The 18,115-nt window shown below is 39.2% G+C and overlaps 1 protein-coding gene across 2 annotated transcripts in view; it reads right to left on the bottom strand.

Annotated features, from left to right (window-relative positions):
- Positions 1-6,817: 6,817 nt before the first annotated feature.
- zmp:0000000660 (arf-GAP with Rho-GAP domain, ANK repeat and PH domain-containing protein 2) overlaps positions 6,818-18,115 on the bottom strand; it is a 123,085-nt gene continuing 111,787 nt past the window's right edge. Inside the window, exons 27-33 of one of the 2 annotated variants that reach the window (XM_034226297.1) lie at positions 15,777-15,905; positions 15,474-15,610; positions 14,561-14,643; positions 11,274-11,309; positions 10,176-10,239; positions 8,033-8,155; positions 6,818-7,921 (exon numbers count right to left, since the gene is read on the bottom strand). In XM_034226297.1, the coding sequence (XP_034082188.1) occupies positions 7,574-7,921; positions 8,033-8,155; positions 10,176-10,239; positions 11,274-11,309; positions 14,561-14,643; positions 15,474-15,610; positions 15,777-15,905 (920 nt within the window). In that variant the 3' untranslated portion in view covers positions 6,818-7,573. The remainder of the gene's footprint in view (positions 7,922-8,032; positions 8,156-10,175; positions 10,240-11,273; positions 11,310-14,560; positions 14,644-15,473; positions 15,611-15,776; positions 15,906-18,115) is intronic. The other variant, XM_034226299.1, reaches the window with a different exon arrangement.

The raw sequence follows: 18,115 nt of genomic DNA on the forward strand, positions 1-18,115 counted from the left end.
GCCAGACTGGTGAAGCCATTTTGTCGAGCTTGTTTTGCCGCGCACTGAGAAAAGTGTCATGTATTTTACGTCATCATTTTACGTCATGCGATCGGCTCTCGCGATCGGCATTTTTAGAGAGCACCGATCGATCGGTAGAGAGTGAGTATCGGCCGATATCGATCGGCGGCCGATCGAGCATCCCTAGTCGAAAGCAATGCATCAGAGGCATCAGAGGCCAAGATATTCAGACATTTAGTCGCTATACTGAGTCAAAACCAAAAGAGACTGGATCCAACATTATCTGTGATGCATCTTATTGGTTTATTATTAGATCAACCTGTTTAACAAACAAATAAACTCATCTTTAAAACTTCAAGCGAAGGGTTTATACACCGTCTTTAAGTCCATCATTGAAGTCTACCGTCCCTTGCCTGAATAACACTACATCTAAAGGCTAAATGGCCATGGAAAGACGTTGTGTTCGGTTGTGTTGTTGTCTTCAAAGGACAAAAACATTGCCATGAAAATCAAGAACAAAAAAAGTCCTCTAAAGAAATGTCAAATCTTAAAATGTGTTGAGGAGTAAACCTCTTATGTTTGAGGAAGCGCTTTTCAAGGCTACATTAGCTGCTACTAGCTAAATAAAGGGTGTGGAAAGCAAGGGATGCATATTTGTCATGTATCTAAATTCCAACTACTTCCTGCTTCTCTTTCGCTCAGGGTGAATGTTTGAGAGTCATAAGGCAAGGCAAGTTTATTTATATAGCACCTTTCAACACAACGCAATTCAAGGTGCTTTACAAAAAGGAAAGACATTCAGACAAAGGCATTTAAAAACAGTAAAAGATAATAAAAGAAACATTAAAAGAAAAAATGCATGAATAAAAAGTACATGAATAAAAAGTTACAGTGCATTAAGATATGAATAGTTCACACAGAAGTTCCACTTTACTGATGAACACAACGGCTCAGTTTCAATTAAAATTAAAAGCAGCGACAAAAAGATAAGTCTTCAGCCTGGATTTGAAAGTAGTAAGAGTTGCAGCGGACCTGCAGGTTTCTGGGAGTTTGTTCCAGATATTTGGAGCATAATAACTGAACGCTGCTTCTCCATGTTTAGTTCTGACTCTGGGGACAGAAAGCTGACCAGTCCCTGAAGACCTGAGAGATCTGGATGGTTCATAATTTAGCAGAAGATCAGAAATGTATTTTGGGCCTAAACCATTCAGTGCTTTATAAACCAGCAGCAGTATTTTGAAATCTATTCTTTGACACACAGGAAGCCAGTGTAAAGACTTCAGAACTGGAGTGATGTGATCCACTTTCTTAGTGTTAGTGAGGACTCGAGCAGCAGCGTTCTGAATTAGCTGCAGCTTCCTAATAGATTTTTTAGTGAGACCTGTAAAGACACCATTACAGTAGTCCAGTCTACTGAAGATAAAAGCATGGACAAGTTTTTCCAAATCCTGCTGTGACATTAGTCTTTTAATCCTAGATATATTCTTTAGGTGATAGTAGGCTGATTTAGTAACAGTTTTAATGTGACTGTTGAAACTCAGGTCAGAGTCCATGACTACACCTAGATTTCTGGCTTTATCTGTTGTTTTGAACATTGCACACTGAAGCTCAGTACTAACTTTTATACGTTCTGCCTTGGCTCCAAAGACCATTACCTCAGTTTTATCTTTGTTTAATTGGAGAAAGTTCTGACACATCCAGTCATTGATTTGTTCAATGCACTTACTCAGTGTTTTAACTGGAGAATAGTCTCCTGGTGAAATGGTTATGTAAATGTGTGTGTCATCTGCATAGCTATGGTAACTTATTTTGTTGTTTTTCATTATCTGAGCCAGTGGTAGCATGTAGATGTTAAAGAGAAGAGGCCCCAAGATGGAGCTTTGAGGAACCCCACATGTCATATTTGTCAACTCAGATTTGTATTTACCTATAGAAACAAAGTTGTTTCTGTCCTTTAAGTAGGATTCAAACCAATTTAGAACTGTTTCCGAAAGTCCCACCCAGTTTTCCAGTCGGTCTAGTAATATGCTGTGGTCAACAGTGTCAAACGCAGCACTGAGATCTAATAATACTAACACTGAAGTTCTGCCACTGTCTGTGTTTAAGTGGATGTCATTAAAGACCTTTACAAGAGCAGTCTCAGTGCTGTGGTTTGGACGAAATCCTGACTGGAACACTAAACAGCTATTTAAATGCAAGAAATTACTCAACTGTTGAAAAACAACTTTTTCAATGATTTTACCTAGAAATGGGAGGTTTGATATGGGCCTGTAATTGTTCATTACTGAAGCGTCTAGATTATGCTTTTTTAAGAGTGGTTTAATGACTGCAGTTTTCAGGGCCTGTGGAAAAACACCTGAGTGAAGAGACTTGTTTACTATATGAAGTAGATCTGAGGCCATGCAAGGAAAAACATAAGCATAACTATATGGGGACAGGAATATGATAAGGTCACGGTACAGTTGGGTTACCATCCAAACAAATACAGTATTATCACCAAGGGGTCGTCCTCCTTCTGGCAACAGCCCCATAATTCCAATATTGTAAAAATATGAAAATGATCTACAGCCTTATCTCCCGCAAATGTTTAATTGGAATGTTTAACATTCCCTTCTTTATTAGCCCTGTGGTGACTCGCTCTCTCCCATAACCAGGGGGGAAAACTGATTGAGGTTTTAAAGACTCAATCCCAGTTGAATTGCAATTGCAGAGGCTTTTAATTAGATAAAGCTTGGCTGGTTTGAACATATACTTTACAGCCGTGTCAGGCTAAAAGGGTCCATGTGCCGTAAATATCACCCGAGACATTAATATAATTGAGATTAGAGGGCAGAATGTGTGGATCAGCGTAAAAAGACAGCCGCCAGTGGGACAACCTCATGCAGTGAGCTATTTATAGCAGCTAAAATGGACAGCTCCATTAATATAAGGCTTACCCTTTCTGGAAATGTAAATCACCGGGGCCATGGCTGGACGTGCATGTTATACAGCTGCAGTATGTCAGAGTTAACAGTACCGACTTTCTGATTTACACTGGTCTTGGATAAAGCAAAGAAGATAGCTTCATATTTCCCTCAGACATCTGTTGTGTTAAAAGTCAATATGGTGTGTTAGCAATTTTCCTCTCTCCCTCTGAAAATACCCAATATATGGCTGCAAAGGATATATATTTTAATTGCTCGACTGTTTCGAAAGGCGGCTTGACTACAATACAGATGTCGAAAGTGACATTAAAGCCATGTTGAGACCTGTCATTCATATTCTCTATTATTTCTGCGCTTGATGTTTTTGTTATTCACAGACAGAGGCGATACTAGCAAACACCAAAGACAGTGGACAAAGCCTCAGTGGACGCTTCCACAAGGCCTGATCAATAACCTCAGCATTTCAAAACGGCATCAAAATTAATTCTAACATGCCATGTTTTTGAAAAAACCACAGGCTGTGGGTTTAATTGAGAAGCATCTCACGTCGAATCAGAGGGCTCATGTCTGTTCTTTTGAAATATCTTGTCATTTTCTCTCTTTTTCTCGAGCACATCAGCCCGCTCCTTTTCTCTCTAATCCCCCTCCCCTCGGCTCTTTCTCCCTCGCTGTCTTCACTGTCTGTGAAACACTGCAGCTCAGGTACTCTGCTACTGTACTCACATGCATGTGCTGTGTGACTCAGAGACCATGGAAGAAACCTTCAGATTGTTCACTAACCTAAAGTAAAAATAGAATTGCCACAATGTGTAAAATACAAGTGAGTTCTAGCAGCAAAATGATACTTAAGTAAATAAAATAAAAGGATTATTCTTGTGTGTTTGGAGGCTTCTTAACTACAAAAACATGCATTTCTGGATGCAAGTGTTGTACTGCTCCAGGCATGAGTTCATCAATTAGCGGCCTCCAAAAAGTTATTTGTTCTATCACAGTGAGTTTGTTTTGAATTTGGTCAAAGTTAAATGATTGCTGCCTTGTAAATTGGCACTGCAGTTTAAACGCATTGATTGAAAAAGTCCACAGGAATTACCTCATACTTATAATGTAACTTTTGATGAAGATGGATGCAGACTTGAGGTACTTCATCTCCATATTGTACAGAAATGAATGGATGCCAATAGCTGTCTGGATTGTATCGAAAATAAACTGACATGGTAAACTGGTATGGTGCTTTAAGTTTGAAAAGTATAATGAATGAATCATTCAAAATGGCCATTTATGTTATCACATTATGCGATCACATTTGATTATTGCAGGTGTCCCTTTATGTATTATCAGTTAATTCAATCTAACAATGCATCATACCTTTTTATGGTGATCATAACCTCAGAGGCCACCTAAAGGTACACCTGTACAATATACTGCAAATCAAGCTAAACATATATTATACATAAGCTGCATACAAGTCAAATGTAGTATTGCAAAGGATTGGACACATGTACCTCAATAAGTGGCTAATGAGTAAAAGTACCGCTACATCTTTGTTAAATATTCCATTTCAAGTAATATGAACTTTAGATATCTAAAGTAAATGTTTCGGGAAGCACATGTTACTGATGTCATTCATACATAAAATAAATCTATTTTTCATTTATTTTGACTACATTTTGATTTGCTTTTCTTTTAAAAAGGGCACAAAGTACTCTATATTACAAGCTGATTTTATATGTTTTGTATATACAGTATATATTTATAATGTTAGTCGGAAATCTAACTAGTAACTTTACCTGCCAAATGTTGATATTGGAAAAGAATAAAAGCCTGAAATGAAAAACAAAGTCAAGTACACTTACCTCATAACTAGACTTATATGCGATGCTTGTGAAATGTATTTTCCACCACTGCAGCCAGGCAAGCTGTTACCTCAACAGGGTGAGATGGTCAATGTCGTCGCATATAAGGACTTTGCAGACCTCTCATGCGCCATATGGTGACCTTCGTGAACTAAAAGGCCTCAGAGGGATGGAAAAAATGCTGGTTATACAGACACAGAGGACAACAGAGGCAAATATACGTACCGATGACAGTCTGAGGAACGAACAGAGGACCTAAAGAGGGTATGACGTCTGTGCATATATACAAATACAGGGGACAAGAAATGGTAGCTTTTAGCAGAATTACAAAGATTATTATCTCAAAAACGACATTAAGTGCTGAACACAAGTCAGGGGCACATATACACTGTAGCACAAAATCGCAGATGAAAAACAAGTTGTTGTTGGTTAAAATACGTCTGCTGCTGGTGAAAGCAAAGGTACATGTTGTGAAAATGACTCAACAGGCCAATTACATAGGAACATATTAATTTCCACTCATGCAATGAACATGGAAATATAATTAATATGGGTGAGGGGAGACAACATATTTGCACAGTAACAACAAAGCCCTAATAAGAAATGGCCAGACCACGAATGCACAAATGTGGCAGCTCTATGATTAGAATATAAGGACATGAAACAAAGGACAAGCAGCTGGGGTATGCGGCATAATGAAAATAAAAAATGTAATGGAGGACCCTGTGTGACAATTGCCTGCGTGTGCATTTTCCGACGGCGATACATTATTCAACAATTTTTTCAGTGGCTTGAAACGGCGAGTTTATTTTAACATTTCACCCGAGAAAATGCAGAATTTGATGAAATCTATGAATAAAATAATGATATCATTATGTATAAACAAGTCAAAGATGGGTTTTTTGTCACAACGGGGCTTAAGTTCCTCAACGTGCTTCGAGGACTGCGTCTCCTAAATACTGCAGATATGTAAAATAACACAAGAGAGTAAACAGAAGGAAACTCAAATGAAATCTAACATACTTATATATAGTAAGCTGAGTTACCTGGTGAAAAGAGCCACTATTACTGCATCCTATAAACCTGCGGAGAACAGATGCAATATTAAAATAGAAATAAAACACAAATACAGACCTCTTAGCAACTTAACAGAAAACAAAAAATCCAATCATGATGGATAATAAACCTGGAAGCAATGACGGTAATCATATTTTAACACCGATGCTTTCATCCTCATTATTTTAATGGCTTTACTGCATGCGGTATTTTATTTTTACCTAACTGTAATTATCTGATGGATTTGGGTATATTTGTGGTTTCATTGCTGTGGAGAAATATAAAACTGGCAATTACGCAAAAAAACTATTTCCTGTGTGTGACTCGTTCTGTTCGACACTCACACCTCCACCTTCTCTATTGTTCCCACCATCTGCAACCCTGTGGAAACTCAGCGAGGGTATTTTTGAGTCAGAGCTTTTTGGCAAAGACAGAAATGTTTTATCTGCACTTTTCCGGAGAGAGACCTTAGCACAGTATTTCTCCTCTAGTGATCAATATGTTTGTGTATAAGTGAAAGCCAATAATAAAGACTGCATGCATGCCCACTAAGTCTTAATGGAGTGTATTGAAAGCAAATTGTACTTACCTCCCAAGGCCTGCTTTTGATGGATGTCACACCATTTTTTAAATGTTTGGTTATTTCAGGGGCAATATCTGTTAAGTGTAATCTTCAAATGATTGAGTTTGACTGTGCTTAGATACAAATACAGTGAACAGGGAGGCAAAAATCCACAAATCCCATGTCCTGTGAATAAGGTGACACACATTTGGTCATACAGTATGAAAAGTAAACAAAACGTTATCCTGAAACTCTTCAAGAGCAGCAATGTTTGATGTGTTTTGAGTTGTTTATTTGACTAATTAAAATGCAAAAACTAATTAACATGGATGTGTGTTACTATAGCTGAAAAAGTAAAGCTTGAATTACTTTGGTATTGTACATAAACTATGACATTGGAGTGAAACATGTTGAGTCATATAGCAAGTGAAAGCATTGTTTATTGTCATATGTATAGTGTACATTTAAATCACATTTGCTAAAAGTGTGCACATCACAATAACATGCTTAAAAGAAACGATGCTACGTAAAAAAATCAAATCAAAAAGCTGTGGGTTACTTTGAACTGTTATGAAACATATTTAAAAAATAATTACAAATAAATAATAACGTGTGATATTGCCCTCTTATATCAGCTGTTATTGCTATCAGCTCTTTTACATTTGAATGCATTATTTCCTTTGCCTTCCTGTACAACGAGCATTTGTTTGTGTGTGCAACTCCTTGATATAGCTTTTGCAGCAAGTGCTAGAAAAAAAATAGCCAAAAATAAGTAACATGCTAAGCTAAAGATCACTGTATGAGGATTATAAAAAAAACATAATACTTGTCAGATGTAGTAAAAACAGCATGTGAAAGTAAAAGCATGAAGCAAGCACTTTGGTATGAGTTCTGGAAACTTCTGAGGTTTGACAGCCGAACATATTTTTGCAACATGTTCTCGTTTAAGAAGAGCGGCATATAAATCCCGCTTTGTAGTGCTTGGGTCAGCGTTGTGTCCAGCTGAGGTCGGCATGACCTCCAATGTCTTTCGCACCTGCACCGACATCCCTTAATACATCCCAGTTGGAGCCATCACCCCCTACCTTAAGCACCATACTTTGGCTCCATCTGCATCGTTTCAAACTCCACCTATTTCCTTGAACACCCTGTAATGTTCCTCTTACCTCTCTTCTGTGTCAGTCATTGCTCTTGGCACTGCGACTGGTCTTGCTAGTCAGCACAGAGTTGAGTTCATTTAGAAAATTAGGCGGCATCATGCTCTCCGCCCCTACAACAGGTCTCCTGCCGAGGGACTTGAAACCACTCTGGGGGGGGAGAGGCAGAGCCATGGGCTGCAGGTGTCTGGATGAGGAGGGGGGGGCAGGGCAATGCGCCTGGCCAGCATCCACTGAAGTTCTTCGGTACGGGACTTCTGGGACCTTGAACGCGTCGTTGGGCTTTGGGTAGCTGGGTCTGGTGTTGGTCTTGGCGTTCTTTAACGGCTTTAGGGTGCTCTCGACAAGAGAGAACCTCTTGTCTGCCGGCTGAGGGAAAACATGGCAGAGGATGATGAATTACAACTTGATTGAATTCAGGTCAACACAAGTTTGCTCTGCCTACAGGAGTGATTTAAAGATGTTTTAATAGATTCCCACCTGTTTGCTGGTGTTGTGTTTTTGAACATTGCGGGCTTCAGTCACAGCTCCCCCTCTGGAGTATTTGGGATCTGCAGCTTCTTTAGAGTTACTCGTAGTCATTGACCACAGGTCAGAACCGTACTGGAGACAGACAGCAAACAGTAACATTACTAGCAAGGCTAAACAAAACATTTTTAAAAAAGTAATAGTTTAAGATATTCAATGTGAACAACAAAAATAGTCTATGTTGATTCATTGCTTTTTATTTTCTCTTACAATATTACAAGTCTATACAGTATGTGTTTTGTACATTTAATGAAGAAGTATGTGCATCACATTTACTGATACACTTACAATCACATTATAATGCATTGAAACAGTGAGTTTAATCAATTATTTTATATATCAGCTTTGGGAATTATAAAACAGTGTAGTCCTTGCAAAATAATGACTTTAAAAATAGGATTAACACATTTATATATTAAAACAAATGTGCCATGTTGTAATTATTGTTAGAAAGAATGATGTATATGTGAAAGTGCTTAAAACTTTATCTGTACAGTACTTTTTAATTGACTTGAAATAGAAATTGTTACGGAAATAGGTAACATAAGGGAAGAAGAAATTGTTGCTATGACTGTACGGGATGTTTTGGTTGCTGTGTGAACTTTTGCTTTTGGCCGGACTTACACAAGCATTTTGAAAGATGAGAGAGTCAGAGGGCGATGATCCTCTCTTCGCTGGCAGAAAAGCAGCTGTGTTCTGATCTCTGGCTAAACTTTCTCTTAAACAACTTCTGCTTTTTATATCACACTGACCCGCCAGACCTGAAGAACTGTCTCTCTTTAACAAATCTGTATTTAATCTCTGCCAGGACCTGTCCTTGGACCTCTTCGTCATCCACCACCACCCATTCCACCTTGCTTCAAATTGAGGTCCTTCATCGCTAGTTGCTATGGAAACTGTTGGTGCACAATGCTCGCTAACAGGTAAGAGAAAGGAAATCAAGAGTGCACCGCCTACTTTCCCATCCGCACTTTCTCTCTGTCCTTCCCACAAGTCCTGTGTCCTTCCCACAAGCCCCTGCGTCGGAAACTGACAATCCTGATATTTAGCGGATTTGGGGAGGAGAATCCTAATACCTTTAGCCGGCTCAGGTCTGCTGTAGATTTAGTTGTTGCAGAGCTAAGAGCTTCTGCAAAGAGCGGAGAGAAGTCACTGATCCCGGCGAAATAAACACCTTGAAACACTTAGAAACAACAGACAAAAATTGGCTTCCCCTTTAGATCAATCCCTCCCTGACAGAGTTGCCCTTTTTCCTCGCTAACCTTAGGTAAGGCACTCAAAGGCTTTCCTGTAAAGACCTGTGATAAACAACATCGTGCGGCAGAAAGGTTCCCATAAAGGAAGTCGAGCAGAGGGCTAATATCGATTAAATGTGCGGAGCATGCAGTGAAATCTGGGGATATGTCGGTAAAGGACGGATGCAATGTTTAAGTTATAGTCATTTACTTGGAAATCACGTATTTTGTCGAACGGGGGAAACTGTTATTTCTCTGAGAAGTGATGAATATGAGTGAAAAATAATAAAATAAATATGACACATTCGTAGCTTCCCCCCACTTTCGCTTTGCTTTGCATTATTTATGTCATATGTGCTGTGTCAGCGGCTGACAGCGACAACACTTAGCTGTATCTGGGGGCTAAGTACCACAATAAGATTGTTACAGTCGCCTTGACCTTATTCTCAGCTTTTCCACATAAAATGATTTATGTTATTGCTGAGTGACCTCGAACACGTTACACTTCTCTCCCTGTTTATGTATTTCATCTGCTTAACGGCACAATGGAAAGGGATGATTGGGGGGAAACTATGATTTATCATATCTCCTTCGTCGGGGATATGGATTGTAAAAGATGATTTATTCCGCTCGTAATGTTGTGTATTTTTCTTCCAAATAAGGAAAGGGAAAGGAGGGTGTATCCGCAATGTGCATGTCACATTCACTGATATTTTTGGTATGCAGTAAAGGGGTTAGAAGAAAATATAGAGCACACTTCCTCTGCACTTCTTAAGACCCTGAATGCTCATTAAATTGCTTCATCAAATGTTGGCATGAGTGCACCCCTTACTCTTGTTCTCTGCAGCACGTCACCTCACCTTCATCCTGATGATGTCCGTCACCCAGCTGACCGGTGCCTCCCTCGTCTCGCAGCAGAAATGCCTGAGGAGGGAAAACCCAGGCGTGAGTGACTCATTCCCACCTCATTATTTTCACACCCATTTGAGCCAGGTGACTGCACGCGGTGATTCACAGCGCTGGACATTTCTTCTTCTTAAGGGACAGTTCTGGCGCTGGCTGCCACTAGTTAAAAATAATGACATCAATCTGCATCTGGATATGGTGATTAGTGCTCTAAGCAACAATCTAGGATGATAGTTTAAATGATACTTGTCATCTATTCTAGTTTGTTTGGAGCTATTTCTGGCTTCTGCTTAACTGCTCATATACCATAGTGATCCATACTGTCTGTACTATGCTATTATTCATCTGAAAATGTAGAAAGGTCTTTTTTTTGGCACCTTCCTCTTCAATGCTCTTAATTACATCTAAAAAAAAAGGTTGCAATTAAGCTAGCAAAACTAATGATGTATTCAATTGGGATCACAACATTTTTATATTCTTTGTGGGACAAAGTGTATGGTAAAATTAGGAGAGGGTGGCAGGTAAATCTTTCAAGCAAAATCTGATCTGACCAATGCAGTGGAATGAACAACTAGCTCAGATATCACTAGAGTTTAGCCAGCTAGCATGGCTAAAACAAAATAACCCATTCATTTGTATTCAAAATGATTTCTTCCAACAACCATTTTGTGAGAAATATCCACATCCAAGAAAGGTGTATTGTAAATAACCTGAGAAAAACTGATATTAGAAATGTTATAAAAGTTGCAACCTTTTTTATGGAAAGCTGCAGATAAAACTAGGAAGCTACACAGAGATCTATTTTATTAAAATACAAATAAAAAGGAGAACATCTAAGAGAAATTCACTTCCTGTGAGTATACCCTCTCACCATGTGATCATTAGTATGTTTGAACATCACTATTAAACCACTTGGAGCATAACAAAGTGCCATAAATGAAACTTTTTAACTTCCTGCCACTTGATCCTTTGTGTTTCGGAGATCATTTAAGCGGAAGGGTTCAAAGTTAAACTCATCAATTATTGAATTAGAACTTCTGCACGACACTTACCATTGTTGTTTATCAGTGTAGACAGTGAAGCCCCAGCTGTTAAACGAAAAAGACATGGGTCAGATTTCGCTTCTGCAAAGAGCAACTTGTGTCCTGTGCACGAAAATACTTTCAAGGCAGTGGTTAGAAACATGTTTTTGTGAGAGGAAAGTGGAATTAAAGTAGTCGAGAAAAAGTGTTGAGAAAGTAGTGCTGAAGATAACAGCAGGTCAAAACCTTGATATCAAAATGCAAAGAGTTCACTATGAAATCTAGGTGCTAAACAGTGGAATTAATTAAATCAATCAGCGGCGTTCCAACCCACATGTTTATGCAAGAGCAGACCTCAATATGCTCGGGGTCAAAGCGTACAGTGTACCAAACCCATGCTGCTCATTATAAACCATAAAGTACAATTTGTTTGGAGAGATGCAAGAGATACAGAATGCATTCGCTGTACGTGAAGTTTGAATTAACTGTACGATGCTGCGAGGCAGAATCTTCCCACACTGTCAGTCTTTTTGTACGCTTAAAGGTTTATAAATGCATGTGAGTGAATGAACCTGTGCAGAGGCAGTATAAGGTGAAAAGACCACCGTCCTGGAGAATACACCTCCCTTAAAACCCTTCACAGCTGGAGCAGAGGAGTGGGGGAAGAACAAAGCGAGAGGGGGCAGAGAGAGAGCCTGGAGCACCACTCGTGTGAGTTAAGGCGGCCGATCCAGCCCTGCACAGATAGACCTGTCTAATGAGGTACTGCAGCGCTAACCCTCTCGCTATGACTCTCCTCAGCACTCTTCTTTTCTTTATTCAGCGTATCACTTCTCCCACTCAACAGTATATCTATAATACCACGCTCTCCCTCTTTCCCCACTCCAGCTCTCTTATCCATTCCTTCTCCCCTTAAGGACGCCGTAATGCAGACAATACATTTTTCACGCTTCCCCAGACTCCAAATTCCTACACGGGGAAAATGATGAGGAATTAGAAATGGGTAATGTGAAATATAGTGTTTGGCTTCTGGATTTAGTTTTTCTCTCCCTCTTTGTTTGACCAACAGGAAGTGCAGAGGCATGTGTCGTAAATTATAACAATAGAAGATCATTCAAATAAAATGTGTTTTTCTATGTGCGCCGGGATAATTTGTGTTTGTTAAAATGCAATTACATTTAATCAATTCCAGTACAGTGAAAAATAAGATGGGTCAGGTGATGCTTAACTCCGAGGGAAGAGAAAGGATGATATATCTTTGGGGAAATAAATTGTTTACACACAGAAAGAGACAGTAGTAGATAATGCTAAATAATGACTTGTTGCTCTGGATATCACAGAAGGGAGGTTACAAATGTTGTTTTGGCTGTAGTGAATCACGTTGAATACATTTCATATGCAGCAACACAAATATTGCAAAATATCTACATGTTTTGCATGTACTGCACCAAATAGCAGTGGTAGAATGTAATAAAGTACATTTACTTAAGTACGTATACCTGATTATTTTCAATGTATACTACTTTATAATTCTACTCTACTACATTGAAGAAGCCAAATTGTACATGTTTACTCCATTAATCAGCTGTAGTTACTTCATATATTTTGATTATTAACTAAAGATAAAATATGAAATAAACATTGATGTATAGTAATAGTTTAAAGGGGCCTTATTATGCTCAATTTCAGGCTCATTATTGCCTTTACTGTGACAAGTTGACATGCTTTAATGTTAAACAAAAGGCTTTATTTTGTTACAGAAACATATATAATCCTCACAGGAAAGGGAACACCCCAAAGGGCATACATGGGCCTCTTTCAAATATCCAGCAGCAGTATACAAGGCAGTTACAACTAGCTCTTCATTTGCAAGCTGTAATAAATAGAGTAATGCATTAATAGTCTATAACCAGACATTTAATATGTTTTATTCTGAAATGGACCATTACGCATGACAAGTACTTTTGCTATTAATTTAGTTTTTTTGTGATCACATTTTTATTGATGTTAATACACGACATGTACAACTACAAACACAACATTTTTTATTTTTTTTTCCTTAAATGAAATAACTGAAAGTACACAAGAGAAACAAAATTAGATAAAAATAATTACTTACAAAATATACAAAATGCAGAATTCAGAACACACAAGACAACGAAAATAAAATAAACCCTACCCTCCCTCCCAGACATATAAACACACACACACACACACACACACAGGGAAACGCAAAGGTCGCAATTGAAGCTATTAATTTAGTTGTATGTTTTGATGAATGTCTTGTAGACTTTGAATAGAGGACTTTAACAGATTACTGTTACCAGCTAGTGTTGCTACTTTTACCACGAGTGAAACAATCTGAGGGCTTCTTCCACCTCTGCCAAAGCGTTATGCGAGGAGTGAAGGGAACTTTATACCAATGACCATAAAAGCTAACTCATAAATGTGGATTGACCACTGTGGCAGACGCAGTTGTGGCTGTGATTTAATGTCTCGGAGAAGCAAGTATAGCATTTGCAGCACTTTTGTTTTATTGGCTGCTCACAGAGACGGAGAGAATATCCACATCATCCTCATTTCAGTAATATCCATATGACAATGAAATCTATGTTACTGATGGAAACAGAGGATATTGCAGCAAATGAACAAATGCTCATAAATTGCAGGTGGATTTATATTTTTCTCGGTATAACACGAGATGCAATCCTAGGTTTTGCTCACAGCAGCCAATCGTTACATTTCAGCTTGTTTTGATCCATTTACAGCGGTAATCTTGTCAAAGCACAAACATGTATTTTACTTTAAAACCCATCCTTCACAAAATGTAAGTGTAATATATGTGAGATCTAAAAGCTTGATGCTGGCCTTGGAATTTAAAATAAAAAGGGAAGTCCGCTTAGTTTGCGCTTCGAAAGCAACAAAGAAAGTGGCCTCGAGGTAAGATTGCTTCTCCTTCCATGTACCTATTTTACGGAACATGTTTTATTATTTAAGGAGACCTTTTTCAATTTGATGCAACCTTCATATTATTAAGCACCTTTTTCTTGCATGTAGCTTTCCTTTTTGTGGCAAAACGAAAGTATTAATGGATGAATGACACATTTGCCTCTTAAAACACTATAACCATAGATGATAGCACACAACATGAAATATAAGTATAAGAACTACATAACATCCTTATGCTTATTAGCATAGCAGTGCATTGAAGGAAATGCAACTCAAAACTTTAGTTACATTTAAGAATTTGGTAGTAAATCTACCACATATATTTGAATCGGTCATTATATGCATTCAGATTCATTCGTGCCGTTTACCTGGTTGGAGGTTTGAGCTTTTTCTTCAGGCCCAGGTAACACTTCAGAGAGTTGAGTTGGATTACTTTCTCTGCTTTAGTGCCCTGCAGAAACAAAGCCAATTAAAGAGGGAACAAATAAACATATTCAACTCAACCTAACCAACTAATCCCAAAGAAAAACACTATCCGTGCAGCATCACAACACGACAATCAATTTGAATCATTACCAGCAAACCTGTCTACCAAGGAACAAAGAACAGAAGAACAAAGGGAACACACAAAGTGTTCCTCTGACACCTACACATCCTCAACCCACCACCCATTCCTGCTTTCATGCAACATAATGTGTGCTAAATACAGACCTGGTAATAATTGTAGAGGCCAAACAATATCCATTGAATTCCAGGATCACTTCTAATTTCCTTAGCATTAACACAGTAATTAGCCGCGTTCTTGGGCAACTTGATATTTGGAAAAAGCTTTCAGTGAGAGGCACCCTTCGACACCCCTCGTTGTTTTCCCTCCCCCAGCATTACTGCACCTCCATCAATTATTAACACTGCTTCTCGCTCCTTTACGACTCCCAGGTTCCACTGCAGAACTGTGCGGAGAAGAAAAGGCCTCGGGGGAACTCGGGCCTGCTGGTCCTCACTGAAGCAAACATGTAATCTTTCATTTTTCCAAAGAGAGTGGGCTGCCATCATTATTCTTTATTTTCCGCATTATTCGCAGAGATGGAACACTTTATAGTTTGGATGGAGTTTGAAGTATTTAGTGGCAGTTATGTAGGCGATACTCTAATACATTTTGGTTTTCTAAAGTGGTTTTCTAACCCGTTAAATTCCCTCTTGATACCCTTCAATGCTTGGTGTTTGCATGCAGATCCCACAAGTGTTTACAGTAGATTAAACGGAAGATAACAGTGTCCTCACTTTGATATCTCTGTAGAGCAGCAGATTCTCGGCACGTAGTACAACATATTTGTCCTGGAATTTGTGCCCCGACAGCAGTTTGGAGGATCCGTCGTTGAACTTCAGAAAGTCTCCTTTTATAAACTGCTTCTGATCCGCTGTGGAGCACATGGAGGAGAGGAATATTGACTGTCGCTCAGAGGGGACAACATGCTGGTGCTGAAACATTGAGTCAGTAAAGTCATTGGCTGTTTTTGATAATTGATGAATCAAATATAAAAGGAAGAACTATCGTATCATAGTATTATTAGTTACGTATTGTACCTTTCTTGTCTGCCACTCTTTTGGACCCTGTGAATTTCTTTATAACAAGAAAAGCAGAACTAGGGAAATCTAAAGAACTCCACTCCAGCACCTGCTCGAGGATCTTCTCACTGTGGTGTAACGGTCGCTCTGTTGGAAATAAAACAACACGATTCAGAGGGAGGGGAATAATAATAAGCAGGTAAATCTGCAAGGAAATAGCAACGGCCAAAAAGACAAGCTGTCTTTTTACTGTGAATTACAATTGCAAGAAACTAAATCAAAGCCTCATATCTTAAAAACCATGACAGATTCTAGTTAGCTAAATAACAAGATGATGTTGTTGTTCCTGCCATTTTCATCACAGAGCAGTTTAAATTATCTCCAGCATATCAGGACCTGATTATAAAAACACACTCATGTGCAAAATAGAGCTATTATCGCTGCCTAATTGCTGAATAGGGTACAAGCTATCGGTACAAAAATGAATGTGTGTACCACCCCTGCTCTGTTGCCACCATCTCTACACTCCTCTTTCTTTTTATAACCGAAAGAGGTAAAAGGAGCCACAACGGCATCACTTATTCATAACAGGGGGCTTATCTTTCGTCTGGAATCTCTGCAGACCCAGGCCAAGGAATTATTCCTCATTTCCCAACAAATATTAGCTCCTGTTTTCTGCCTATTCTCCTCGATAAGTGTTTATCTGCCTCCAAAATGGCTAACTAACGCGCTTTCCCTCCTTTCTTTATGGTTTTATGAGCAAAACCTGTCACGCTATACCACTTTCAAAAAACTGTTTACTCTTCCATAGACGTATTGTCTCGGCATGGAAAATATGCTGAACCGTCAGCAAATATATTCAGTATTCACCTTTTTATTTTGTTTTGAAAAAGGACAGTGTGTCCTCTGTAACTTTGTGAGCAGAAAAACAAACATAGAGTGCACGGGGGCCGCAAGCTAAGCAACTTTCGCGACAAAGCTCAACTTTGACTTCTCTTCACTCGCCCGCTTCCTGTTCAATGATCAGATGCGAGTGTGTGAGGCGCCGGGTGCTTACAGTGCATACTAATGTAAGATGAGGTGGGTCAGCTCCCCGGGTTGATGATGCGAGACAGATGAAGGTAATTTATGACATATGACGGTAAGAATGATGAGTTAATGTGCATATCATCAAACTGACGGTGCTTGGCTAATTTCTAAGTGTGCGTCCATGTTCGCAGACACTGGTCTGGCTCATTAGAGAGATAATAAAGATAATACTCTCATCATAAGGCCTTGAATAAGAAGAGGTGTGAACTTTGTATTTGCCCTTAATGAGAATAGCCATTTATGTGGTGATGTGACGCATCGATCGCTAACCAAGATTTGACGTCAAAGTCCTTTAAATGGACAATGGGAAACAGCTTGATTCAACATAATCATGCAACAGGTACATGTACTATCTGATGACAAAGCGTAGGGAATAACAGGGTCTTTGGAAAAGGCATTTTCACAGTCATCACTGTGAAGAGGGATAATCACATTGGTGATGCCTTTGTGTGTCTAACACTTCATTTAGAGAATAAATCCAACCTTTTTTAGGATGAGAGCTACTTTCAAAAAATAAAACATGTCGTGAGCTACTTTTACTCCTCCTTTTTTTTGTTTTTTGCAATGTATTTAGCACATTTTAACATTATGATATGCTTACTAGGGCTGTCAAGTTAACGCGTTAATCTGTGTGTTTACATTTTTAACGCCACAAATTATTTTAACGTGCGATTAACGCATGTGTATTTGTCCTCGGCCCGCCCCGTAGTTTCAGAGCCCAAAGGCTTGACGTTGTTGTTAGTTGGATGGTGGGAGATTCTAGCGAGAGATATGGATACAAGAAAAGGTGTTTTAAACAGCAAGCCACGCACACAGCTGATGCTGACAGTCCCGCTCGCTTGCGCTTGAAAGTTTGCCGGGGAGACGCTTGGACAACAACAGCGATAGCTAAATGGGGGGCTACGGCTTAACATTGTGGAGGACGAGGGGCTGCGTTAGATAATTCGGATCGCATCCAACATGTCGACTGCACATCACAGCGCATTATTTTGACCCACAGTGGGAACTTCAGTCTCATGCTTTGACTGTTATGAAGACAGAGGAGCAGCATTTTGCCGACAACTGTAAACAGGCTAGTCTGTTTGAGCAACTGGTTCAGTGCAAAGAAGTAGACAGGGTTGAGAGAGAGAGAGAGAGAGAGAGAGAGAGAGAGAGAGAGAGAGAGAGAGAGAGAGAGAGAGAGAGAGAGAGATCGATGAGATAGAGAGAGAGAAGAGAGAGAGATAGAGAGGATAAGAGCGAGAGATAGAGAGAGAGAGAGAGAGAGA

Source organism: Gymnodraco acuticeps, unplaced genomic scaffold, assembly GCF_902827175.1.
Source record: "Gymnodraco acuticeps unplaced genomic scaffold, fGymAcu1.1, whole genome shotgun sequence".
Classification (NCBI taxonomy): domain Eukaryota; kingdom Metazoa; phylum Chordata; class Actinopteri; order Perciformes; family Bathydraconidae; genus Gymnodraco; species Gymnodraco acuticeps.